The sequence below is a fragment of the Macaca thibetana genome, chromosome 14 (genome assembly GCF_024542745.1).
Source record: "Macaca thibetana thibetana isolate TM-01 chromosome 14, ASM2454274v1, whole genome shotgun sequence".
Taxonomy (NCBI): domain Eukaryota; kingdom Metazoa; phylum Chordata; class Mammalia; order Primates; family Cercopithecidae; genus Macaca; species Macaca thibetana.
The window spans coordinates 58005184-58024780 of NC_065591.1; the positions used below are offsets into that span (position 1 = coordinate 58005184).

Here is a 19597-nt window from a genome sequence, read left to right on the forward strand (position 1 = left end):
ATAGGAATAAGGACAGAAGTTAAAAAGAAATCAACCTTTGCAGCAGGATGTAATAAGTACTATCATAAAGAGTTGTACACACATGAATGGCAGGGGCATAGAGGAGAGACAAAAATATTTCACCTTCAAAAGAGAGAAGAGGCTTTAAAGTGGAGGCACCATTTGAATGATTGAGTCTGAAGGCTATAAAGGAATTCCCCTAGGAGAACGTGAGAACAGCAGCTTTGCAAATAGCCTTCCCAATACAGACATGCTACCCATGAAGCTATGACAATCACTACCCTTCAGGCATTCTGGTCTTCTGGAACTAACACGGCAAACACAGGACACCTTGAAGATGAACTGGCCATCAGCTCTCCAACCAAGGGGCTGGCACAAAGCTCCTAACTGATCTTCCTGGGGAGCTAGATTTGTAGAGAAACACATTTGATTTACCAAGATTTTTTTTCCCCAAAATTATAACCTTGGCTGAGCTTAGTCACTGCTAAATTCTCTTTATCTGGTGGCTGGACACTTAAAAAGCTTATATCACTGGGCTGCAGAAACAGCATTTGTATGTGTGCTGGTATCCTGTAATGAGAGGATGTGAAAGCCAAGAGGAGAGTAAAAAGAGAATACTCTTTGAAGACTGTCCTCACCTTGCCAACTCCAATAGACGCACTGAGTCATTATTACTGGAAACAGCTTCAGAGACAGTGCAGCAGGACTGGGTGCTAGAGTTGGGGTGGAGTGGGCGCTGTGACTCTCTTAGCTCCCCTGGAGGCTTTGGAGCCTGGTGTCTCTTCAACTGTCTAGACCTCCCATATGAGCAACAAACAATCATATAGGCATGAAAGATCCAAAGTTGGAGAACACAGAATTAGGCAAGGGCCAAAATGAGGAGCTACTCCTTGGGTCACAAGAATGCCATTAATCCTATAAGATTTCCAGATGGAAGTGAATACAAAGGAAAGTATATGGGGAAGATTGCTTGGGAACTAGAGGCAGCAAGAACATTACAGAAGGAATTTAAAAGCTGACTATAGGAACAAAGCTAGTGCTCACTGGCTTCAGGAGTGACCAGGAGGGAGTAGAGATGAACAAGCAGGCTAACAACTCACCAAGGATCTTACTGGTGAAAGGAAGGTAAGTTATAAGGCAGCATGAAGAGGCAAGCACAGGGTCAAAGACAGTTTTGATTTGTTTTTTCCCTGAGAATTGAGAAGCATTTTCCACCAAGGGCAAGGGACAAATAGGCAGGGAGGAGCCGAGAGAAGAAACAATCAGAGGAAGAAGAGGAGATGGAAGAGGACTGGGTCAAGGACAGGATACTGGGATAGCCTTGGCTGAGAGAAGAGACTCTTGGCCATGAAACAGAAGGATGCTGAAACACAGTTACATTTTGCAGTGAAAGGGAGGAAGCGTAAGAGACTCATCTCAGTTTGGCTGTCTTTTATTTCTTTCTTTTTTTTTTTTTTTTTTTTTTTTTTCTATGACATTGGTAGCGACATCAGTTGAAAGGGGAGTATAAGGTTGGAGACTAATGGAAAAGTGTGAAAGAGCTGCTATGGAGGATGGGACAGAGAAAAGCAGGGACGAGTCAAAGGATCCCTAAGTGCTGCTGCCAGCCCACAAAACCAACAATGACTGCGCTGCTCTGCAGTGCCCACAAGTTATTCAGCAAATGACCCTGGTGTGATGCCACTTTGTTAAATCCCACTGGGTAAAAGAGACCTCTCTTCAAGGAGCTGGCAGGAGTAACAGGTGCTGGGTGTCAGAGATCGCAGAATTCTAGCTTCTAAATTATACCAGGAAATATGATGTACAGGTACCTTGGGTGTGTTGACTAGAAATAGGAGGTATCATAGGAAATTGAGGACAGCTAGTGCTCTTGGGTGACCATATCCACTGTTGCCTTTCCCATGGGATTGAAAAACCTCTCTTTTCAGAATCAAGGTTGGGTACATGGCTCCTGAGTAACCACAGGTTGTCAGTTCTGATCGATGTCATCATCCCCATAACTCTAACACTTATGAAGTGCTTCCTAAACACTTAACACATATTGAATTGGCTGGGCACGGTGGCTCACGCCTGTAATCCTAGCACTTTGGGAGACCGAGGCGGGTGCATCATCTGAGATCAGGAGTTTGAGACCAGCCTGGCCAACATGGCAAAATCCAATCTCTACTAAAAATACAAAAATTAGCTGGGCGTGGTGCCGTATGCCTGTAATCCCAGCTACTCAGGAGGCTGAGGCAGGAGAATCGCTTGAACCCAGGAGGAGGAGGTTGCAGTGAGCCGAGATTGCACCACTGCCTGGGTGACAAAGCTAGACTGTCTCAAATATATATATATGTGTGTGTGTATATATATATGTGTGTGTGTGTGTATATATATGTGTGTGTGTGTGTGTATATATACACACATGTGTATATTATATATATAGAATTGTTTATCCATATATTATAGTCAAGGAAATTGAATTCTAAGAGGGTTAAATAAATTGCCCAAGTCTACACAGAGGTGAAATATGAGCCCAAGGAATCTAGATCCAGGATCCATGCTCTTAACTGGTAGAAACAGCCTTCACAGAAGCTCCTGCCTATTTCTATAACTTTCTCTGCAGTCCAACATGAATGCAAGACAAGTCAGTGTCTGGAGCAAGGATGCCTATGTGTCCGCCTTTGCAGCTCTTCTGGCCCAAGTGGCCAGGCTACTGGATCAACCATTTGAGCACCAGATGACACAGAATAAAGTCTCACATTAGCAGCTTAAGTTCATTCCACTTTCTACTGCAGAACCCAAGCCAATTGCATGGGGGACCTGTAGTGATTCCATTTTCTTTGTGACTTCGAGTTGGAATTTGCTTAAGCACTGAGAGTGCTGGAAGCCAGGAAGCAGTGTGAAGATGCTGACAGTCTGGGATTTCTGTTCCTGGGAAAATGAATTCTTGCTGAAAGAGCAGTGGGTGGGTCCCACAGACCCTGCTCGGAGCTATTTTTAGAGGCGTGTTCATGGTTGTGTGGGTTGGATCCACTGGCCTCAATGTAGGACAGGTGGGAGCTGTTTGTGACTGAGTCCCTCTGGATACTTGTGGCAGGAGACTACCTTATCCCTAGGCTTTGTCTGTTAGAGAATGAACTAGAGCATCAGCCCTGATTAGCCTTCACTCAGCAACCACAGCCAAGCTGGCCGGATCCAGCAGCCAATGAGGCCTCTGGTCACCTATGATGGCCCAGGTTGCAGCTGCCTCTTCTAGGTTTTCAATATGCTTGGTTTGAGACCTCAATCTGAGTGTGGGAAAGCGCATAGAGCTGAAGCACTGAATGGCCTGAGAGGCACTGCTAGGAGAGAACCTGGTCCCATCTGTTCCTCTTTCAACTTCTCCCTTCCTGATAATCACCAATAGCAGTTAATAGCACACATGTTATTGAGTATTTCCTACATGCATGACACTGTACTAATTGTATCGTTTTAGTCCTCATAAAGCCTGTATGTGGTAGGTACTATTATCTCCCTTATTTTACTGTTGAAGAAATCCAGGCTTTTGAGATAATTTACCTTGGATCACACAGCTGGTAAACGTGGCAATGCCAGGATTCTAATCCAGGCCTCACTCCAGACTCCATATTCTTAACTATAATGTTAATATTATAGTATCTCTATATATTATATATATAATATCTATATATTATATATATAGTATCTATATAATATTATATCTATCTATCTATATATCTATCAATATATCTAATAATCTATATATATTATATCTATATAATATTATAGTATCTATATAATATTATATACTATCCCATCCCACAAGGACCCTGGAGCAAGGTTTCTTTTCTGGGCAAATATTTCCCCTCCAGTTCCTTGCCTCTCTGACCATAGGTATCTCCCCTTTGCCCTGAGACACTAACTACCACCTTGGACTGCTCAAAGGGAAAGCTTTCCTGCTCTGTGCACCAGGTACCTCTTCTTCCAGAATCTATGCCCTCTGTAAAGGAGAATGAAGATGACAGTGTTTCTACCTTCAAAAACATGAGTTCAGAGAAACCAGCTCTCCATGCCACCTCAGCTGAAGGGAGCACAGGAGAAAGGGTGCGTGAGCTGTGCAGATGGGAAGTGCTGCAGACCTGGGCTACAGGAGGTGGGGAGGGAGGGCCAGCAGAGGTTTCCTGGGAAAAGACAGCCTGGATGGAGTCAGATGAAGTGGAAGAGAATTAGATAGGAGGTGGTCATCTGGGGTAAAAGCTCAGAAAAGGGAAGAAATACACTTGGGAGCTCATCAGGGTAGATATAAAAGATAAAACTAAAAAGGTAAGTTAAGGTGGGACTGCTAATGGTCTCAAAGGCCAAGCAAGCTGAAGGGCCTGAGATTTTTCTTCTAGACTAAGGGTGAGTCCAGGGGGGCTCATCATCAGGGTCATAGGATGAAACGGAATTTATTTTTGTTTTTTTTTTCAAAGAAGATTTTAAAAATCTGGCAGTAGTGTTTAGGGTAGAGAATAGGGAAAATACTCTTTCACACTGCCTATGAAATGTCTAACACTTTGAGTTTTGCTTTTGTAAAATGCTCTTTAAAATTCTAAAAGTAGAAGAAAAATATCTGTTTTGCTATGAGTCATCCTGGGGGGTTCTAAAGTCTCCTTACCTAAAGTTTCCCTAAGCAAACTTCTAACTGTCCACAGGAGCCAGAATACCCTGGGTCTTGGGACAAGAAGGGCCTTCTTACATTGCATCACATGCAAAATTAGTTCTTTCGCACACAGAACTTCTCCTGTAGTAGGCAGAGTTACAGTATCTGCCCCAGGGGCTGGGACAAGGCTCTGACAATCCTAGGCATATGTTGGCTGAAAGGATTTCTTGATTAAAAGTTTCATTTGGAATACAGGGAAAGAAGGACCAAGTGATGGACAGTGCATTTCTTACATATTTCCTGCCAGTATCTCCCCAGTGGGACTTTTAAAAAACGTAAGATGATGCAAACCCTTCCCAAAACGTCTGGTCATCTCAGCATGCTCTCTGGTGACTGTGATGCCCTAGGGGCTGGGCACAGACAGGATTTTTGCTGGGTTCTAAAGCAATAATTTTATACATACTTGGCAGAGAAGATGAATAAAGAGAACTAGACTGGGAGATACAGAACAGGGTTCAAAACCAGGCTGCACCACTAATAGCTATGACACTAATACCATGAGGTTCTTAGCCCATCTTGGGCTTTGTTAAATGAGGGGTTTGTACTAACCGATCTCTTCAAGCCCTACAGCCCTATAATTGTGTTCAGCTGCCTCACTTTTCCCAACATAGCTTACCATATACCACATCACAGCTAGAGTAATTTTCTTAAAATACAAATTGGACCGCCGTAAGGTATCCCATGTCACTTCCCTGCTACAAGTCCCCCAGCACACAAACCATGTCGCCCAAAAGCCTTACGGTGGCCTTCACTGTCCTGCGTGATCTGGCGTCTGCCCACCTCTGCCTGCCATCACTGTGCTCAGCCACACGAGCTCTCCCTCAATCTGGACACTTGGCAGACTCTGTCTTGCTTAAGGACCTTTGCATACATCATCCCCTTTACCTGGAATGTTTTTCACCCCATTCTTCACCTGACTCATTCTTACTGCTCTTTCAGTTTTCAGCAAAGTATAATTTTCTCAAACTCCCTGACCACTCCCCCCAATCCCCCACCCCTTGTCCATCAAAACAGCAGTCCCTTGTCTTCTGTTCTTCCTCCAGGCACACTTATTGTTTGTAATCTGAGGTTTATTTCCTGGGACTGTTTCACCTACATCTCCAGCATTAGGTAGAAGATCCACAAGAGACTGGCTCCATTTTGCTCACTACCATACACCCAGTACCCAAACTCAGTAAAGATTTGCTGAAGGAGTGCTGCTGCACTCACACAAAAGCCAGCCAGCCCAGTGTCTGGGAGTCGAGGTCCAGGCATCTGCATGCCCCTTCTGAACTGGATGCTTCCTGGCTCTTCTGTCCTTCTGCAGTTACAATGTCAAATTTCTAACCTGTCAGCTGCTTTTGCCATTCCTGCCTCTGAAAAACATTCAGCCTAAAATCCCTTAGTGTGAAAATCAGTTCATACCTATCTTAGCCAATTTAAAGGCAGCCACAAAAGAAGAAAGAGCCTTAGGAGTACGATGCTACTCCAGCCCCCAACGTCCATTCATTCCTTGCTCATACCACACACTCAGGTTTGTCCTCTAAAGAAAGGGCATGAACAACTTGCAACATAAACCCTCAGCTTCAGAGCATTCAAAAGAGAACTCCCTGAAAGCTTTCCTCCGGAAATGCAGAAGCTCATTCTGCTGATAGCAGATGTGTGCTCCACCGGATAACATCACAGTGAGAATGAGTTAAACAACTTCCGAACCCAGTACATTTAAAAAGGCAGCAGCTTCCTCCCTACATCCTCAAACTGAAAAGCGGTGGGCACATTTTTCTGGTCACGGTGTCTGGAGCTTCTGACTGTTTAAGTGCCAAAGTTAAAATAACCAACTTTCCTCACTCCATTCTTGCCTTTCTGTACAAAGGCTCATTCACTAGAATGTCAGTGGAGAAACAAAGACAGCTGACTGTTTACTCCCTGGTGTCTATAATTAGATTCTCATGAAGAACTTGGCCACAGCAGGGCTTTGCCGGACAATACCTCCCCCTACCACACACACGCACACAGCCCCAAAAACACCCTAAAGCGTCTCCCCCTCACTCATCTCCACGGAGACCCAGACAAAGCAGCCAGTCACTTACCCTCTTCAGCCACGAGAAATGCTTGTAAACATCAATGTCCCCATCCATGCTGGGCACCCATGTCAGCAGTTAGATGCCTTGGTGGAAAAAGCCCTTTTTCTGGCTGGAGACCAAGTTCTCTCCTCTTCCTTGCCTCTGCCCCCTCCCCCACTCAAGAACTCCAAGCTGTGTTCAAATTTCCCCACTTCCCTGGCCTGCGTCCTTCAGCCTCTCCCTAGACAGTTTCAGACACACAGCGACTCAGAGAAGAGCGCGCTGCTCCAGTGTCCTCCCCGACCACCCCAACAAACACACACACACACATACACGCACACACACATGCACCAGGACTGGGATTCAGAGCCCTGAGGAGAAATCAAATGTAACACAAAGGTAGGGGAAAAAGACTTGGACAGGAGTTGTACACACAACACACAAGCGCACACACACGGGACCGTTCTCAGTGATAATACCGGAGCCTGCCAGAGGGAAACAGTCCTGAAGAAAATTCCTTGTCTGGCTTCCCCCTTCTGGAGTGGCTGGAACTCATTACTGAGAGCCCCGATTTCCTGTCTCTGCTTCACTCTGCATTTACCCAGGGCTCCCAGCTGCTCTCAGTTTATTTGGGACTGGGGAGAAGACTAAAAATAAGTGCTGCTCTTGGAGGAGCTTGCTGGTTCCCACACACAGCCTGACCCCCACCCTGAAGCCCACGCCTACCCGTTTTCCAGGCGAGTGACAGGCTGTGCCCTGAGGAAAGCCTGTTGTTTCCAAAAAAGAGCAGATTCAGAAGCAGCTCCAGTCTGGGTTCTTGGTCCTGCTGTGCGATGGGCCCTGCACAGAGCGTTTGCTGTCCTTGGCGCTGGTGGTACCATCCATTAGAGACCAAATGCTGCAAACTCAGGGGAGTCTGGCCCTGGGCTGTTGGCCACGAGCCGGGGCTCCCTAGGGGCCACATTCTGGACAGGGGCCAGGGCTGGAGGGTCCTGCCTCTCTGGCTGTCCCCCACTCTGGACTACCTGCCTTACAAACCAAGGAGGTGGAAAGGTTGAGGCTGCTTCATGTGCATTTCCATGAGACTCAGGGAGCAGTGCTGGGTAGACAGGGGCCTTGGAAAGGCTGACGGAGACCTGGAGCTGTGACTGTTTTCCTCCTGTCAGGGCAGGTCACATGCGGGCTCTCCAGGTGGCCCCTCCAGCACTCCCTAGATGCCAGCCCCCACCTCCTCCTCATATTCCCATCTCCTTTGAGAGCTTCCCGCTAAAAACAGCTTTTCTCCCTTGCCCAGCCCTTAATGTGTGGCCTTTGGCTATGACTGATTATGAAAGTGACCTTTGATGTGGGTGCGGTGGGAATTGTGGTTACATGCAAGGCCCTGAGCTCTGCTGTGGCAAAGGACTTGCAGATGCATATCTTGTGACTGCCCTGGCCTTCCCAGGTCCCTTGGGGGTCACCTCCAGGGTTTCCTGGAACGCCCAGTCTGAAGAGAAGTCCCTATTCGGTGTCAGCATGTCCCTCAGCATGGCTTCAATGTCCACCAGGGCCAGAAGCAGGGCCCAACAAAGCCTGGCAGCACAGTCCCCAGCAGGCTGGGCCAGCCCACAGAGATCACAGAGGCAGCAAGGAGGAGAGCTCTAGCCAGCAGCTGGCATGAGGGGAGGAGTAAATTCCTGGAGACACACCCAGACAGAGGCCAGAAAGGAAAAGCAGGCTTTCCTACCCATGCGCTGAGCTCTAGCCCCTTGCTCCTTACCTCTGGCCCAGCTCCACAGCACAGTGTGACCCACCCAGCCCAGGTTCCCTGCCCATGCTATGGCAGGATGTTGCCAAGGAAGAATATCTCTAAAGGTACAGGGGTAAGTAGGTTGGTTTATCTCTGTCTAGAAGCCTGAATAAGTCACATAAAGAAATTCATCCAGTCAATACACATTTTCCCCGCATCCAAGGCAAACGAAAAACTTCCTGCCTTGGGTTAAGAATTACCACATGGTATGCAATAAAGGTATATCTAGGACTCCAAGGAAGAGGAGGTAGACAAGCTGATTTGGGAGCTGGATAGGGAGAGGTGGTGCAGAGTTCCAGCCTCTACAGGATGGTAGACAATCCCCCACGCTCCTGGGATGAGCACAGTGCTCTCCCTTAGGTTCTGGTACAAGAGAGGAGGAAAGAGAAAGGTGGCCAACATGGCTGCTCTCATCAGCCTTGCTCACTCCCAGCTTACACAGAGCTGTGACTCAGGTGTCCCTCTTCTATCCCCTCCTGAGCACCTGCGTTCCCTTCTACTTCATCACTGACCTTGTCACACCAGACCACCCCTACTGCGCCAGACTGTCAGAAGTATGTCTGATTTCCAACTCACTTCTCCTACTTCCATGCCTATAATTCTTAGCACACAGTATGAATTTAAACATTTTTTGGATAAAAGAATAAGGCTCAAATGATAAGACTGGTAAAGTAAGACTAAAATTCTACTTGAAGAAAAGAGACTTGAAGGTCTGTTTCTCCAGGGTAAAGATGTTTGACACAAAGAGGAAAAGACGGGACCTATTTCCTCTGTTAGCTCAACTCAATGTGTGATGAACAAAGGTGGGGGGTGCGGAGTGGGGGAGAGAAAGGGACAGAAAAGGGAGGAAGGTAGGGAAGAATCCAGATAAACTGCAGTTAAATTCTTGACATTTTTATGGCATCCTCAAGTAGCAAGTCTTACCTCAGCATTGTTTTTCCTTAAACACCAAAGTACATTTTACTTATATTGTAATTCAACTCAAAAATCACAAATTAACACCCCAAAAGACCTAGGAGCAGGTTGGCAGGGGGAAAACGGGAGGGGCTGAGTGAAATGGGATGGATTGAGAAGCTAAGGTGCCTCCTCACTCACCCCACCCCCAGGGGCAGCTGGGTCCCTGTTGTGGCTCCCTCATCACGCTGGCCTGGCAAGGCAAACCCATGGCTGCACCACTGCCCTAGAAGTCCATCCTGTCCAGGGCACCTCACTTGATCTACGGATGGAATTCCAGGGATCAGAAAAGCCCCTAAATATGTTCACCAAATATATACAAAGTACCACTATTTGTATTCACAAATCTTTCTCTGAAAAAGAGTTGTCAGATTATCAGAACAGTCCATGACTCCCAAAAGGCTAGAGGCCCAGATTTTATTTGGCCTAGGTAGTTACTCCCAAAGGTCTAGGCTGTCCTTATTATTGGGAGCTCGGGTGCCTGGGCTTCCTGCTCCCATTACACTGCTCCTGTGAGGTGGTGTCTCAGACTCGCTGGACCCGTCCCTGAAGACAGAAGTCCTCAGGAAGCACAGAGAGTACACAAATAGGGGTCACTACAGTGACCTAACAGCCCCCAGGGCCTTCCTGGAAGTACTTTGCTCACCTACAACCAGACTCATTACTGCCTGCAATATGCAGCAGTCAGCTATGGGAAAAGGGCAGGAGACTGTGAGGCTGAGCGTTCTGGGAGTGAAAACACAGCTAAGAGGCCAGGGTGGTCAGGTTTGCTGGGGAAAGTCACTATAGCTTGCTCCACCCCTGTCCTAAGGTCCAGAAGAGAACCCCAGGATTGTCACCTACCTGACTGGAATTCCAAGTACTTGAGGGAATGGCTGAAAAAGGAGCTGAGGTCCCCTGATGTGTTACTCCAGCTGCCTACCAGAAGTCAGCAGCATCTTATCAGGCAGAACTGTAAACTGAGAGGAATCTCATGGTCACATGCTGTTCCACTGACCTATCACCTACAGGCATCCTGGGCTCCGCTCAGCCCTGAGCCTTCACCTCTGGGCCATGGGTGGCAGCTGCTAGGACACTCCCTCATAAATCCTCATAAGTCAGATACAAACTTGTGTTCTTCAACAGACATGGTGCACAGTGGGCCCGCTGCTAGTAAGAAGAAGCGGGGGAAGGGAGTGAAGAGCGCAGTGGAGGAAGTCCTGGCCACTGCAGCTCAAGCCTCCACAGAACACAAGCATGGAGAACGCACTTCCAAAACAGATCAGGACAAAGGTCACCAGGCTTTTCCTGTAAAGGGCTAGATGGTAAATATTTTGGGTTTGGTGGGCCATATAGTCTCTCTCATACTCAACTCTCCCATTTGCAGGGCAAAAGCAGCCACAGCCAACACCAAAACCAGTGTGTGGCTGTGTTCTAGTAAAACTTTATTTATGAACACCAAAATGTGAATTTATGTTATTTTCCCATCTCAAAACATTCTTGTGATTTTTCTGCAGTCTTGAAAAATGTAAAAATTATTCTTAGCTGATGAGGGTAAGAAATATGCAGCGGGCTAAGTGTGGGCCATGGTTTGCTAACCCCTGGGTTAAAACAGTGCTTCCCCATCCAGAATGAACTGCCTGGACCCGAGGGGGTTCTAGTAAAAATGCAGATTCTGGTTCAGTAGGTTGGGTATGGGGCCTGCTGTTGTGCACTGCTGACAAGCTCCCAGGTGATGCTCGTACTACTGGTCCCAGGACAACACTTGGAGGAGTAAGAAGTTAGGAAACTGCTTTCAAAAGTTCCTCAAGGCCGGGCATGGTGGCTCATACCTGTAATCCCAGCACTTTGGGAGGCCGAGGTGTGGGCGGATCACCTAAGGTCAGGAGTTCAAGACCAGCCTGGTCAGCATGGTGAAACTCTGTCTCTACTAAAAATACAAAAATTAGACCGGCGTGGGGGTGCACAACTGCAATCCCAGCTAATTGGGAGGCTGAGGCAGAATTGCTTGAACCCGGGAGGTAGAGGTTGCAGTGAGCCAAGATCATATCACTGCATACCAGCCTGGGCAACAAGAGTAAAACTCTGTCTCAAACAAACAAACAAACAAAAAACAAAAACAAAAACAAAAACCTCCTAATTACTAAACAAACTTGCCTAGAAGCATAAATTCCCTGGAGGCCTGCCTGCCCACTAGCAGGTACCTGAAAGGGCAGAAGGCTCTTGGTAGTGTGTCTCTGGCAGGTTTTTCTTTTGTGAGTGGAGAGTAAGTGGTTGTCCACATGCTCAGACCTCAAGTTATGCTAACCTGGCAACATCGTCCACCATGGCCCCTGGGCCTGAAGCAGGAAATTTAGTGGGGAAGGATTTATTTGCTCTTTCACCAGTGTTTGCACATTCTTGGTCATTTATAAACATTGGTTCTTAGAGGCTGAAATAGTCTCTTTAGGTCAGGTCTGAAAGGAGCCGGATTGTTAGAATTTAGTAGGGTAAATTTACTTTAGGGGGCAGGGATCAAGATCCAGGAAAATTAAAACTGCTAAATTTGCAGTGGCTGAAGGCCCCCTTGGCTGCTGTGCCAGGAAAAGGGCATTCAAAATCCCCCAGGGGACAGGAAGCTTCTCTAGGGCAGGGCATGACATACACTGTGGGCTAGGAAATGCCCCCAGGAATGGAAAGGGCCATCCTACTAGCACCCCAGCAGAAGGCACTGCAGTCAAGAAATCTGGAGAGGTTTCTTCATATCCACAGGGGAAGGTCAGGTCTATGCTCCCAGGACCAGCCCTGTCTCTTCTCCCCCACCCTAAACAGTGGAGCCCTCCCTTGACTGCCCTTTGTCCACTGTTTCTAAGGAAAATGGCAAAGAATTATCTTTGCCAGCAGACCTAGGTGCAGTTAAGCAGTTTCAATAATGAGAGATGCTTATGTTATCTTTATCTAAAAGAGAAAAATAAAAAGTTGTTTTCTCATACAAAGCCCATGCTGTACCTCATTCTTTGGGATTTCACTTCCCAGCATTTGTCCCTGACTCCCACCTAGTGGCTTCTTCCAGCACTGCACAGGGACAAAGAACCGCCACTGGTGCCATGGGAGTCTGGCCCCGGAGCCCCTTGGGAGCTGAGCACAGAAAGAAAGCATGGACACCTATTCCTTTCTCATCTCTCACTCAAGTTCACACCTGTCACAGGGGAGGTAAGAAAACATGCTGGAAACAGGCTCTACTTTTTTTCTTGAAAAATAAGCACCGAATTTTCCCTCCTCTTAAGATCCAGAGGAAAAGGTTTACCTATAAAACTCCTTCTGTAACTTTTCAAAATTAAAATGTTCAACACACATGTATCCTGACTATCTTCTGTTTTCCATTCTGGAGATACAGAAATGAATCACATGGTAAAAAATTCAAGCTCACATTTTATAATTCACAAAACAACTTTTTCTCTCCACCATTTTTTTGCAACTCCTCTGGCTTTTCAATATGGTAAACAGATTTGCTACTTTGGACAGAATGAAAGATTGCAAGCTGGATCTGGCAGTAATGTATGGGCTTTGTTTGAGGAGCTTGGAGCTGAAGAAGCTGCCATCTGTGACAAGGTGGTTTGGAGCTGAGAAGGCGGGTGGCTGTGCTCCCCAGCCTGGGTCTGGGTTTCTTTGTTTTTTGGGAAACTAGTTAAAAAGGTAACTGAGGGCATCTGAACTGACTGCTGGGCTGTCAGAGGTGAGCACTTACCCAGCTGGGGCCAGCAGAGGCTGCTCATTCAGGAGGGCAATTCTTCAGGTTTTTCAATATGGTAAACAGATTTGTCTCTCCACTGTTGAGATGTGGGCCTCCGTCAAGCTCTAACATAAGGGCAGCAGTAAACTGAGAGGATCCTAACCTGTCTCCACACTTTGGAACTCAAGAGGTCAAGACTGAGGGAGGCAAAGGCGGTGCTTACAAAGAGACCACTCCATATAGCTCCTAGAACAAACTGCAGAATTGGAATGCTTGGCCAGATTTTGCAGACACTTTCAAACTCAGCTGTCATTTCCAGTAGGGAAACTGAGTCCCAGAGAAGTGAAAAAGAGGCTCATATGAGTAGTAGGGCCAGGGTAGAACCCTGGCCTTTTAACTCCTTCCTACCTTCCATACTCCCTCACCCTGGTTCAATTTGCTTTCAGGTGAAAAAGCACACTGACCAGGACTCTTGCAACCTTGCAAAGAAAAGCCTGGGTTCCTGCTGGGTTCCATGTACCCCAGTTCCAAACAGGGCCTACAGTATAACCCTTCTATGGGTTCTCTGCCAACCACCCCTCACGCTTGAGCCTGAGCTCTTCCTTGACTTGCCTTCACTTTGCTGCTGGGTTTGCCTACCCCCTCTCTGGCTTCATCTTGAAACTTCACTGAGAATCTCCTTGGCCCATACCCAGTGTACTAAACAGCAGAACAGACTGGCTGGCAGGTAGGAGATGAAGGGTATACATAACATACTGTTAGAGAAGCACCCATAGCTACTTCATATGGAGACTCTACTGGCTCTGGTATCTTCTGGGCATCACCCAAAGACCTGGGACACGAATCAACACTGTGTACCAGCCTAGGTCTACTCCTCCCAGCTAACTGGCTATTCCCAGCCCTGTAGAGCCCACTTGAATCTGCTGGCTAACCTAAGGTTTCCACCACCCAACCTAGCTGTAGATCTATGCAGCCAACCACCCAGCCAAGCCAAGCAGGTGTGGAGGGGTAGAGACACCCCTTTCAGACTATGGGAAAGCCCCACTCAAGGCACAGCCAAAATCCTGGAAGTGGTCACAGTTGTACCAGCTCCTTCTTGCCCGGGCCAGGTACCACATGCCAGGGCCACTGATGAGTACATGTCAGTACATGCCAGGGCCACTGATGAGCACTGCTTCCATTTCCGGGCTTCAGGACCACCTGTGGGGTTCTGGGGCTCCTGACCTGAAATAAGCACACCCTCCTGAGGGCATCATCCTACATTTCACCATAGTAAACAGAGAAGAAGGAGGATGCCCCTTTCTGGAACTCAGCTCTGTTCCCATCACAACAGAGCTGCCTCAGCCTTCCAGCCAAGGCCTCAGCTGCATCCTTCATGAGCACTGACCCTGAGCTTGGCTCTGTCTTCCAGTTATAAAGGACCACCTTCCCATCTCCTAAGGGTAACACTGCTCTGCTGCACCACAGGCAGGACAGCCTCCCAAATACTTCCTCTGCAGGCCAGGTCCCAGCTCATCTTAGACCCCAAGATACCCTCTATACAAGGTCCTCATTCACCAGCTTTCCAGAGGAAATACTGCTCCTAGACCAAGGGAATCCAGGCCCTTTGTTCCTTGCCTCACTGAGGCCCCAGAGGGTGTCCCCATTAAGAAAACCTCGCACATGCCCTTCTAGGCCCGGAGCCCACTTCTCCTCATTATACCTACTGTCAAGGGGCAGGATGCTAGTTTAGACCCCAGAGCATGGGAAACTCTCTCACAACCGAGTGCCACTGACTCCTGGGCAGGTCTGCTCCACTTGGCCTTTACAACGAGTCTGCTCTGTTTTATACCCATCTCCAGGCAGAGTCCTGGCCAACAGCACTCCTACTGCTGCCGACTGTGCTGGCCCAGCTGTGCTTCAGCTCTGCCAGGACCCAGCAGAAGAGGAACCAGCCCTGCCACAAAGAAACAGCTGCCCAATAGGAGGCACTAGGACTAGGAGTGTCCTTTCCATGTAAGACATAAAAGAGAGAGCCCAGGACTAATCTGCTATTTGTCCTATTCTAACTATGGACCACTCCTCCACATCTACCCCTGCTTCTCAGCAGTCCATTCTTCTGGTGGACCACAGATGCCCCAGTGCCAGAAGGTCTGCAGTCCCAGATGAGCAGCAGCAGTACAAGACCACATTTTCCACTACGTAATCCCTCCCCTCTGCTAACAGTTGATTCACTCTGGGGTAGACACCTGATCTAAGGTGTGCATCCATAGCTGTGAATAAATTAAAAGTCTTTAATGCCTGTTTCTTTTACACTTAACACTTCTTCATTGATCTGGAGGACTTCGCTCAAAAATAATTAACTGGGTCAATCAGATTCTTTTCCTGAGAAACTTGAGTTTAAAAAGAAAACATATTGAGAAAACATGGAAAGAATTTGTCAGTCAACAAGAGTAAACTCAAACCTAACAGAAGTTTGTGGCAGTCACTCTGAGCTGTCTTCCTGAGGGCCACTCACTTTCCCCCACTCTATCGTCATTCCTTTCTGACAGAGGCCACCTCCCTGTATGGCAGATGGAAGTGCCAATACTTGCTTCCCCAGCCTCCCTTGCAGCTAGGGTATGCACAGGTGAATAAATCCTGGCCACTGCGGCTAAATGGGAAGTCTGCTAGAGGGTTGCAGAGAGTTTCCCTCCTGATTAAAAACAACAACAACAAAAACATACTAAAGAAACGATTCTCTACCTCTGCACATAGTTGTATAGTTGTGTCTTGTAAGGACATGCTGCCTGCGGTTCTAGTGGCCATCTTGTGACTATTAGGGGATATGCCTGAGCAAAAACCACCCCTTGAGGATGGCAGGGCAAAAAGATGGGAAGAACCAGTGTCCGTGAGGTCACTCAGAGCCACTTATTTAACCCTGTGACTGTCTGTCTTCTGTACATCTTGTTAGTAGTCTATCTTGTTATTGTTTACATCATTTTACTGGAAAAAGTATCCCAACTGATATAGATGCCACAAGACAGAGTTGGACCATGTCAGGCCAGTGTCATGGCCAAGCAGGAACTCTAGGTGTGTAACAATGCCAGTGTGTCTACAGAGGAGAAGGGAGCAAATATGCAAGGGATGCACAGACATCACGCATGAGAAGGCACTGGGCAGTGCTGCCTAATCCTTCAAACCGTCTTATTAGTTCCAATTCCAATCCTAATCCACATGGGATTCTAAAAAAATAATTCAACTGAGTCTCCATGGTTGAAAGCAGTGCTTCTTAAACTTTAATGTGCTTATGAGTCACCTGGAGATGGTTCAACAAGTGTGAGATGGGGTCCATATTCTGCATTTTTCACAAGCTACTAGGGGATAAGAAAGCTGCTGAGCCAGAGACCAAAATTTGAGCAGCAATAACTTCTAACTAAAAGTGTCAATCTAAAGCCCGCGATGAGTTTGCTCACCAGTCTGAATTTTATTTCCATACAGATTAAGACCTTGTGTGGAATGTGGATGTGCCGATTGTAAAATGACTTTAGGTCTGCAAGATCTAAAATACAGACAGGCTATCTCTGTCCAGAATAAAAACTTTAACATACAGCTCTTACATCTTGGAATGTTTATATGAACTTCTGACCCCCTAAAAGTACTTGCTTCCCCATTCATAGGTTAGTGATGTCCATAATTACTCTAGAAGATTTATGAAAGCAATCACTTTTAGGGAAATCTCTTCAAAGGCAGGCATGCCCTAAACCATTGTAAATAACCCCAAGACAAAACTGCAAATCTGAATGCAAGCTGTTTTCTACCAATGCATCTTGAAAAAAAACAACCATGTCAACTGCCTTTGGATCAAAAAATATTTTTAATAAATTTCCAAAAACTGTTTTAAAAGTTAGATTCGTTGTTTATACCAAACACTAAAAAATATTGTTGATGGACTGGAGTTAACCATAAAATAATCAAACCATAAACTTACTAGAGGAAGATACAGGTGAATAGTTATTTGTTCTGAGGTTGGGAAAGGCCTTGCTAGGGCCAAAAGGAAAACAAGAAACCAAAATAGGAAAGACTGATAGAGTGAAGTACAGTTGGTTAAAATTTTATGTCTCAAAAAGTTCCCTAAACATTTAAAAACAGAGTGAGGAAAATATATGCTACAAATAAAGCAAACGGCTAATAAAAGTTCATTCAAATAGATAAGAAAAACACTAAAATCCTAATAGAAAACAACAGCACAGAATACGAATAGACTAGAGTGGGAGAGGCGCACCCAAGAGGCTCAAGGTGATTTCTGGGTGTATAGGGAAAAATATTGGAACTATTTTTTAATCTATCCTTTAAAACTCTATTTTGGTGAGCAATGGATACCCTAAATACCCTGACTGACTTGATCACTATGTGTTATATAACATGTAACTAAATTTCACATGTACCTCACAAATTCATACAAATAAAAAACTTCAAAATTCTGTTTTGTGGTATTTTTATAATTTAGGTATACTAGTGAAATACTGGCTAGGTGCAGTGGCTCATGCTTATAATCCTAGCACTTTTGGGAGGCCAAGGTGGGTGGATTGTTTGAGTCAAGAGTTCAAGACCAACCTGGGCAACATATGGAAACCCCATCTCCACACACACAATTTTTTTTTTTTTTTTTTAATTAGCCAGGTGTGGCGGTGCACTTCTGGGAGCAAGAGTTGGGAGAATTCCCTTGAGCCTGGGAGGTCGAGGCTGCAGTGAGCCATGATCAAGCCACATTGCACTCCAGTTTGGGTGACAGAGCAAGACCCTGTCTCAAAAATAAAATGCTGCATGTGAATATGTATATGGGAAATGCATTCTTTTTCCAGATAGGATAGAATCAAAAGTTTAGAGACCATACAGAGGAATACGAATAAACTAATTTTTAAAAGTTTAGCCTTTTTACCAAACAAAGAAATGCAAAAATAAGAAAACATTTCCTCCTAAGAAATTTGTCACGCTTTTTTTTTAAATCAATGAGGTAACCAGTCTTTTGTTTGTGGTAAGAAATAAGGGGTAGTGGGATCTAGCTGAGGGGAGAGACACCAGCCAGGGATTAGAACTCAATAAGCAGTACTTGTAATTCGAGGGTGTATGTGTGTATGTGTGAAATCGTCAATGTTTGTCCTTCTCTAGCCCTGGATTTCCTCAGGAGAGAGAGACTGTGGACCACGGAAGGGCAGAGGACATAGCTTAAGTCCCTTGACTGGGCTCTATACTCCTTGATAAGAAGGGCCACCCTGCAGCGTTGGCTAAAGTGGGATGGAAGAAAAGGCTAGAAGGTGTACAGATGAGTCAACAGCCCCAGTCAGTAGGGGCACTCCATGGGCTGCACCATTACATTCCCCAGTAGTTCCCAATCAGGCCACGGGACTACTCACCAAGCTCTCTTCAAACCACTCCTTTATGTAGGCAGCCGTTGGGCCAGGGATCTGGCTCAGGAGGGCTGCTCTCTCCTGAGGAAGCTCCAGCATCTCCAAGGCCAGCCTCAAGTCCTCGATGAGATGGAGCACCGGGAAGGAGTTCATGTATGAGGCTGGGGAAGCCAGTCCAGGCTCACAAGTACCATCACTAAGATCTGCACCTGTTTTAGTGCCTGCAATGAGAGAGAGGTGGAAACTCAGTAAGAAGGGTGGACACCATGGGCAAGGAACTAGTAAAGGGCAAAGGTGGTGAAAAAAAGGTGAAAGGGACAGATAAGAAGCTGGGAGTGAGCTGGGCATGGTGGTGCATGCCTGTAGTCTCAGCTACTTGGGAGGCTAAAGCAGGAGGATCACTTGAGTCCAGGAGTTCCAGGCTATAGTGCACAGTATCAGGCTTGAGAATAGTCACTACTCTCCAGCCTGGGCAACAGAGTGAGACCCCATCTTTAAATAAAGAAACCTGGAAGGCCACCTCGACCCCAGCTGAATCACTCACAATGTAAACTTTCCAGAAATCATCTTTATCTAATCTTGGGCTGGACAGTGTAAAAAGAGGCATGCAGAGGTGGATGACCATACCCTTTGGGACTGACATATGAAGCTCACACACTTAGACAACTGGGAAAGCACAGCCAGTCCTCACTAGGGACCACAAACTGCTAGTTTAGGCAGTAAGATCTCATTCTTCAGCTTTTAGAATAATTTTTTTCTTTATATTAATGTCATAGATTGCAGTTGGCCATCAGAGATTCCTCTATTCCTGTGTGTGCATTCCACTCCTCTGATAAAGGGATGGATCTTGACTCTGGGCTGGCTTGGTGACTTGCTCTGATCAACAGAATGCAATGGAAGTGACTCTGTACCAGCTCTGGGCCTGGGCCTTAAGAGGTCTAACAGGTTCCACTCTTTCTTTGACCCTAAACCACCATGTAACAAAGCCCAGTTACCCTGCTAGAAAAACAGCCCCACCTTTCTTAGCCCTCCCAGCTGTAGTGACAGACATGTGAATGAAGCCATCCAGGA

At 46.5% G+C, this 19597-nt stretch overlaps 1 protein-coding gene across 4 annotated transcripts in view; it reads right to left on the bottom strand.

Moving 5' to 3' along the window:
• PPFIBP2 (PPFIA binding protein 2) overlaps positions 1–19597 on the bottom strand; it is a 151190-nt gene that overhangs the window by 80449 nt on the left and 51144 nt on the right. For 2 of the 4 annotated variants that reach the window (XM_050756122.1, XM_050756120.1), the window contains exon 3: positions 18533–18747. In XM_050756122.1, the coding sequence (XP_050612079.1) occupies positions 18533–18747 (215 nt within the window). Of the gene's footprint in view, positions 1–6750; positions 8200–18532; positions 18748–19597 lie in introns of those variants that run through there. The other 2 variants (XM_050756123.1, XM_050756124.1) reach the window with 2 other exon arrangements.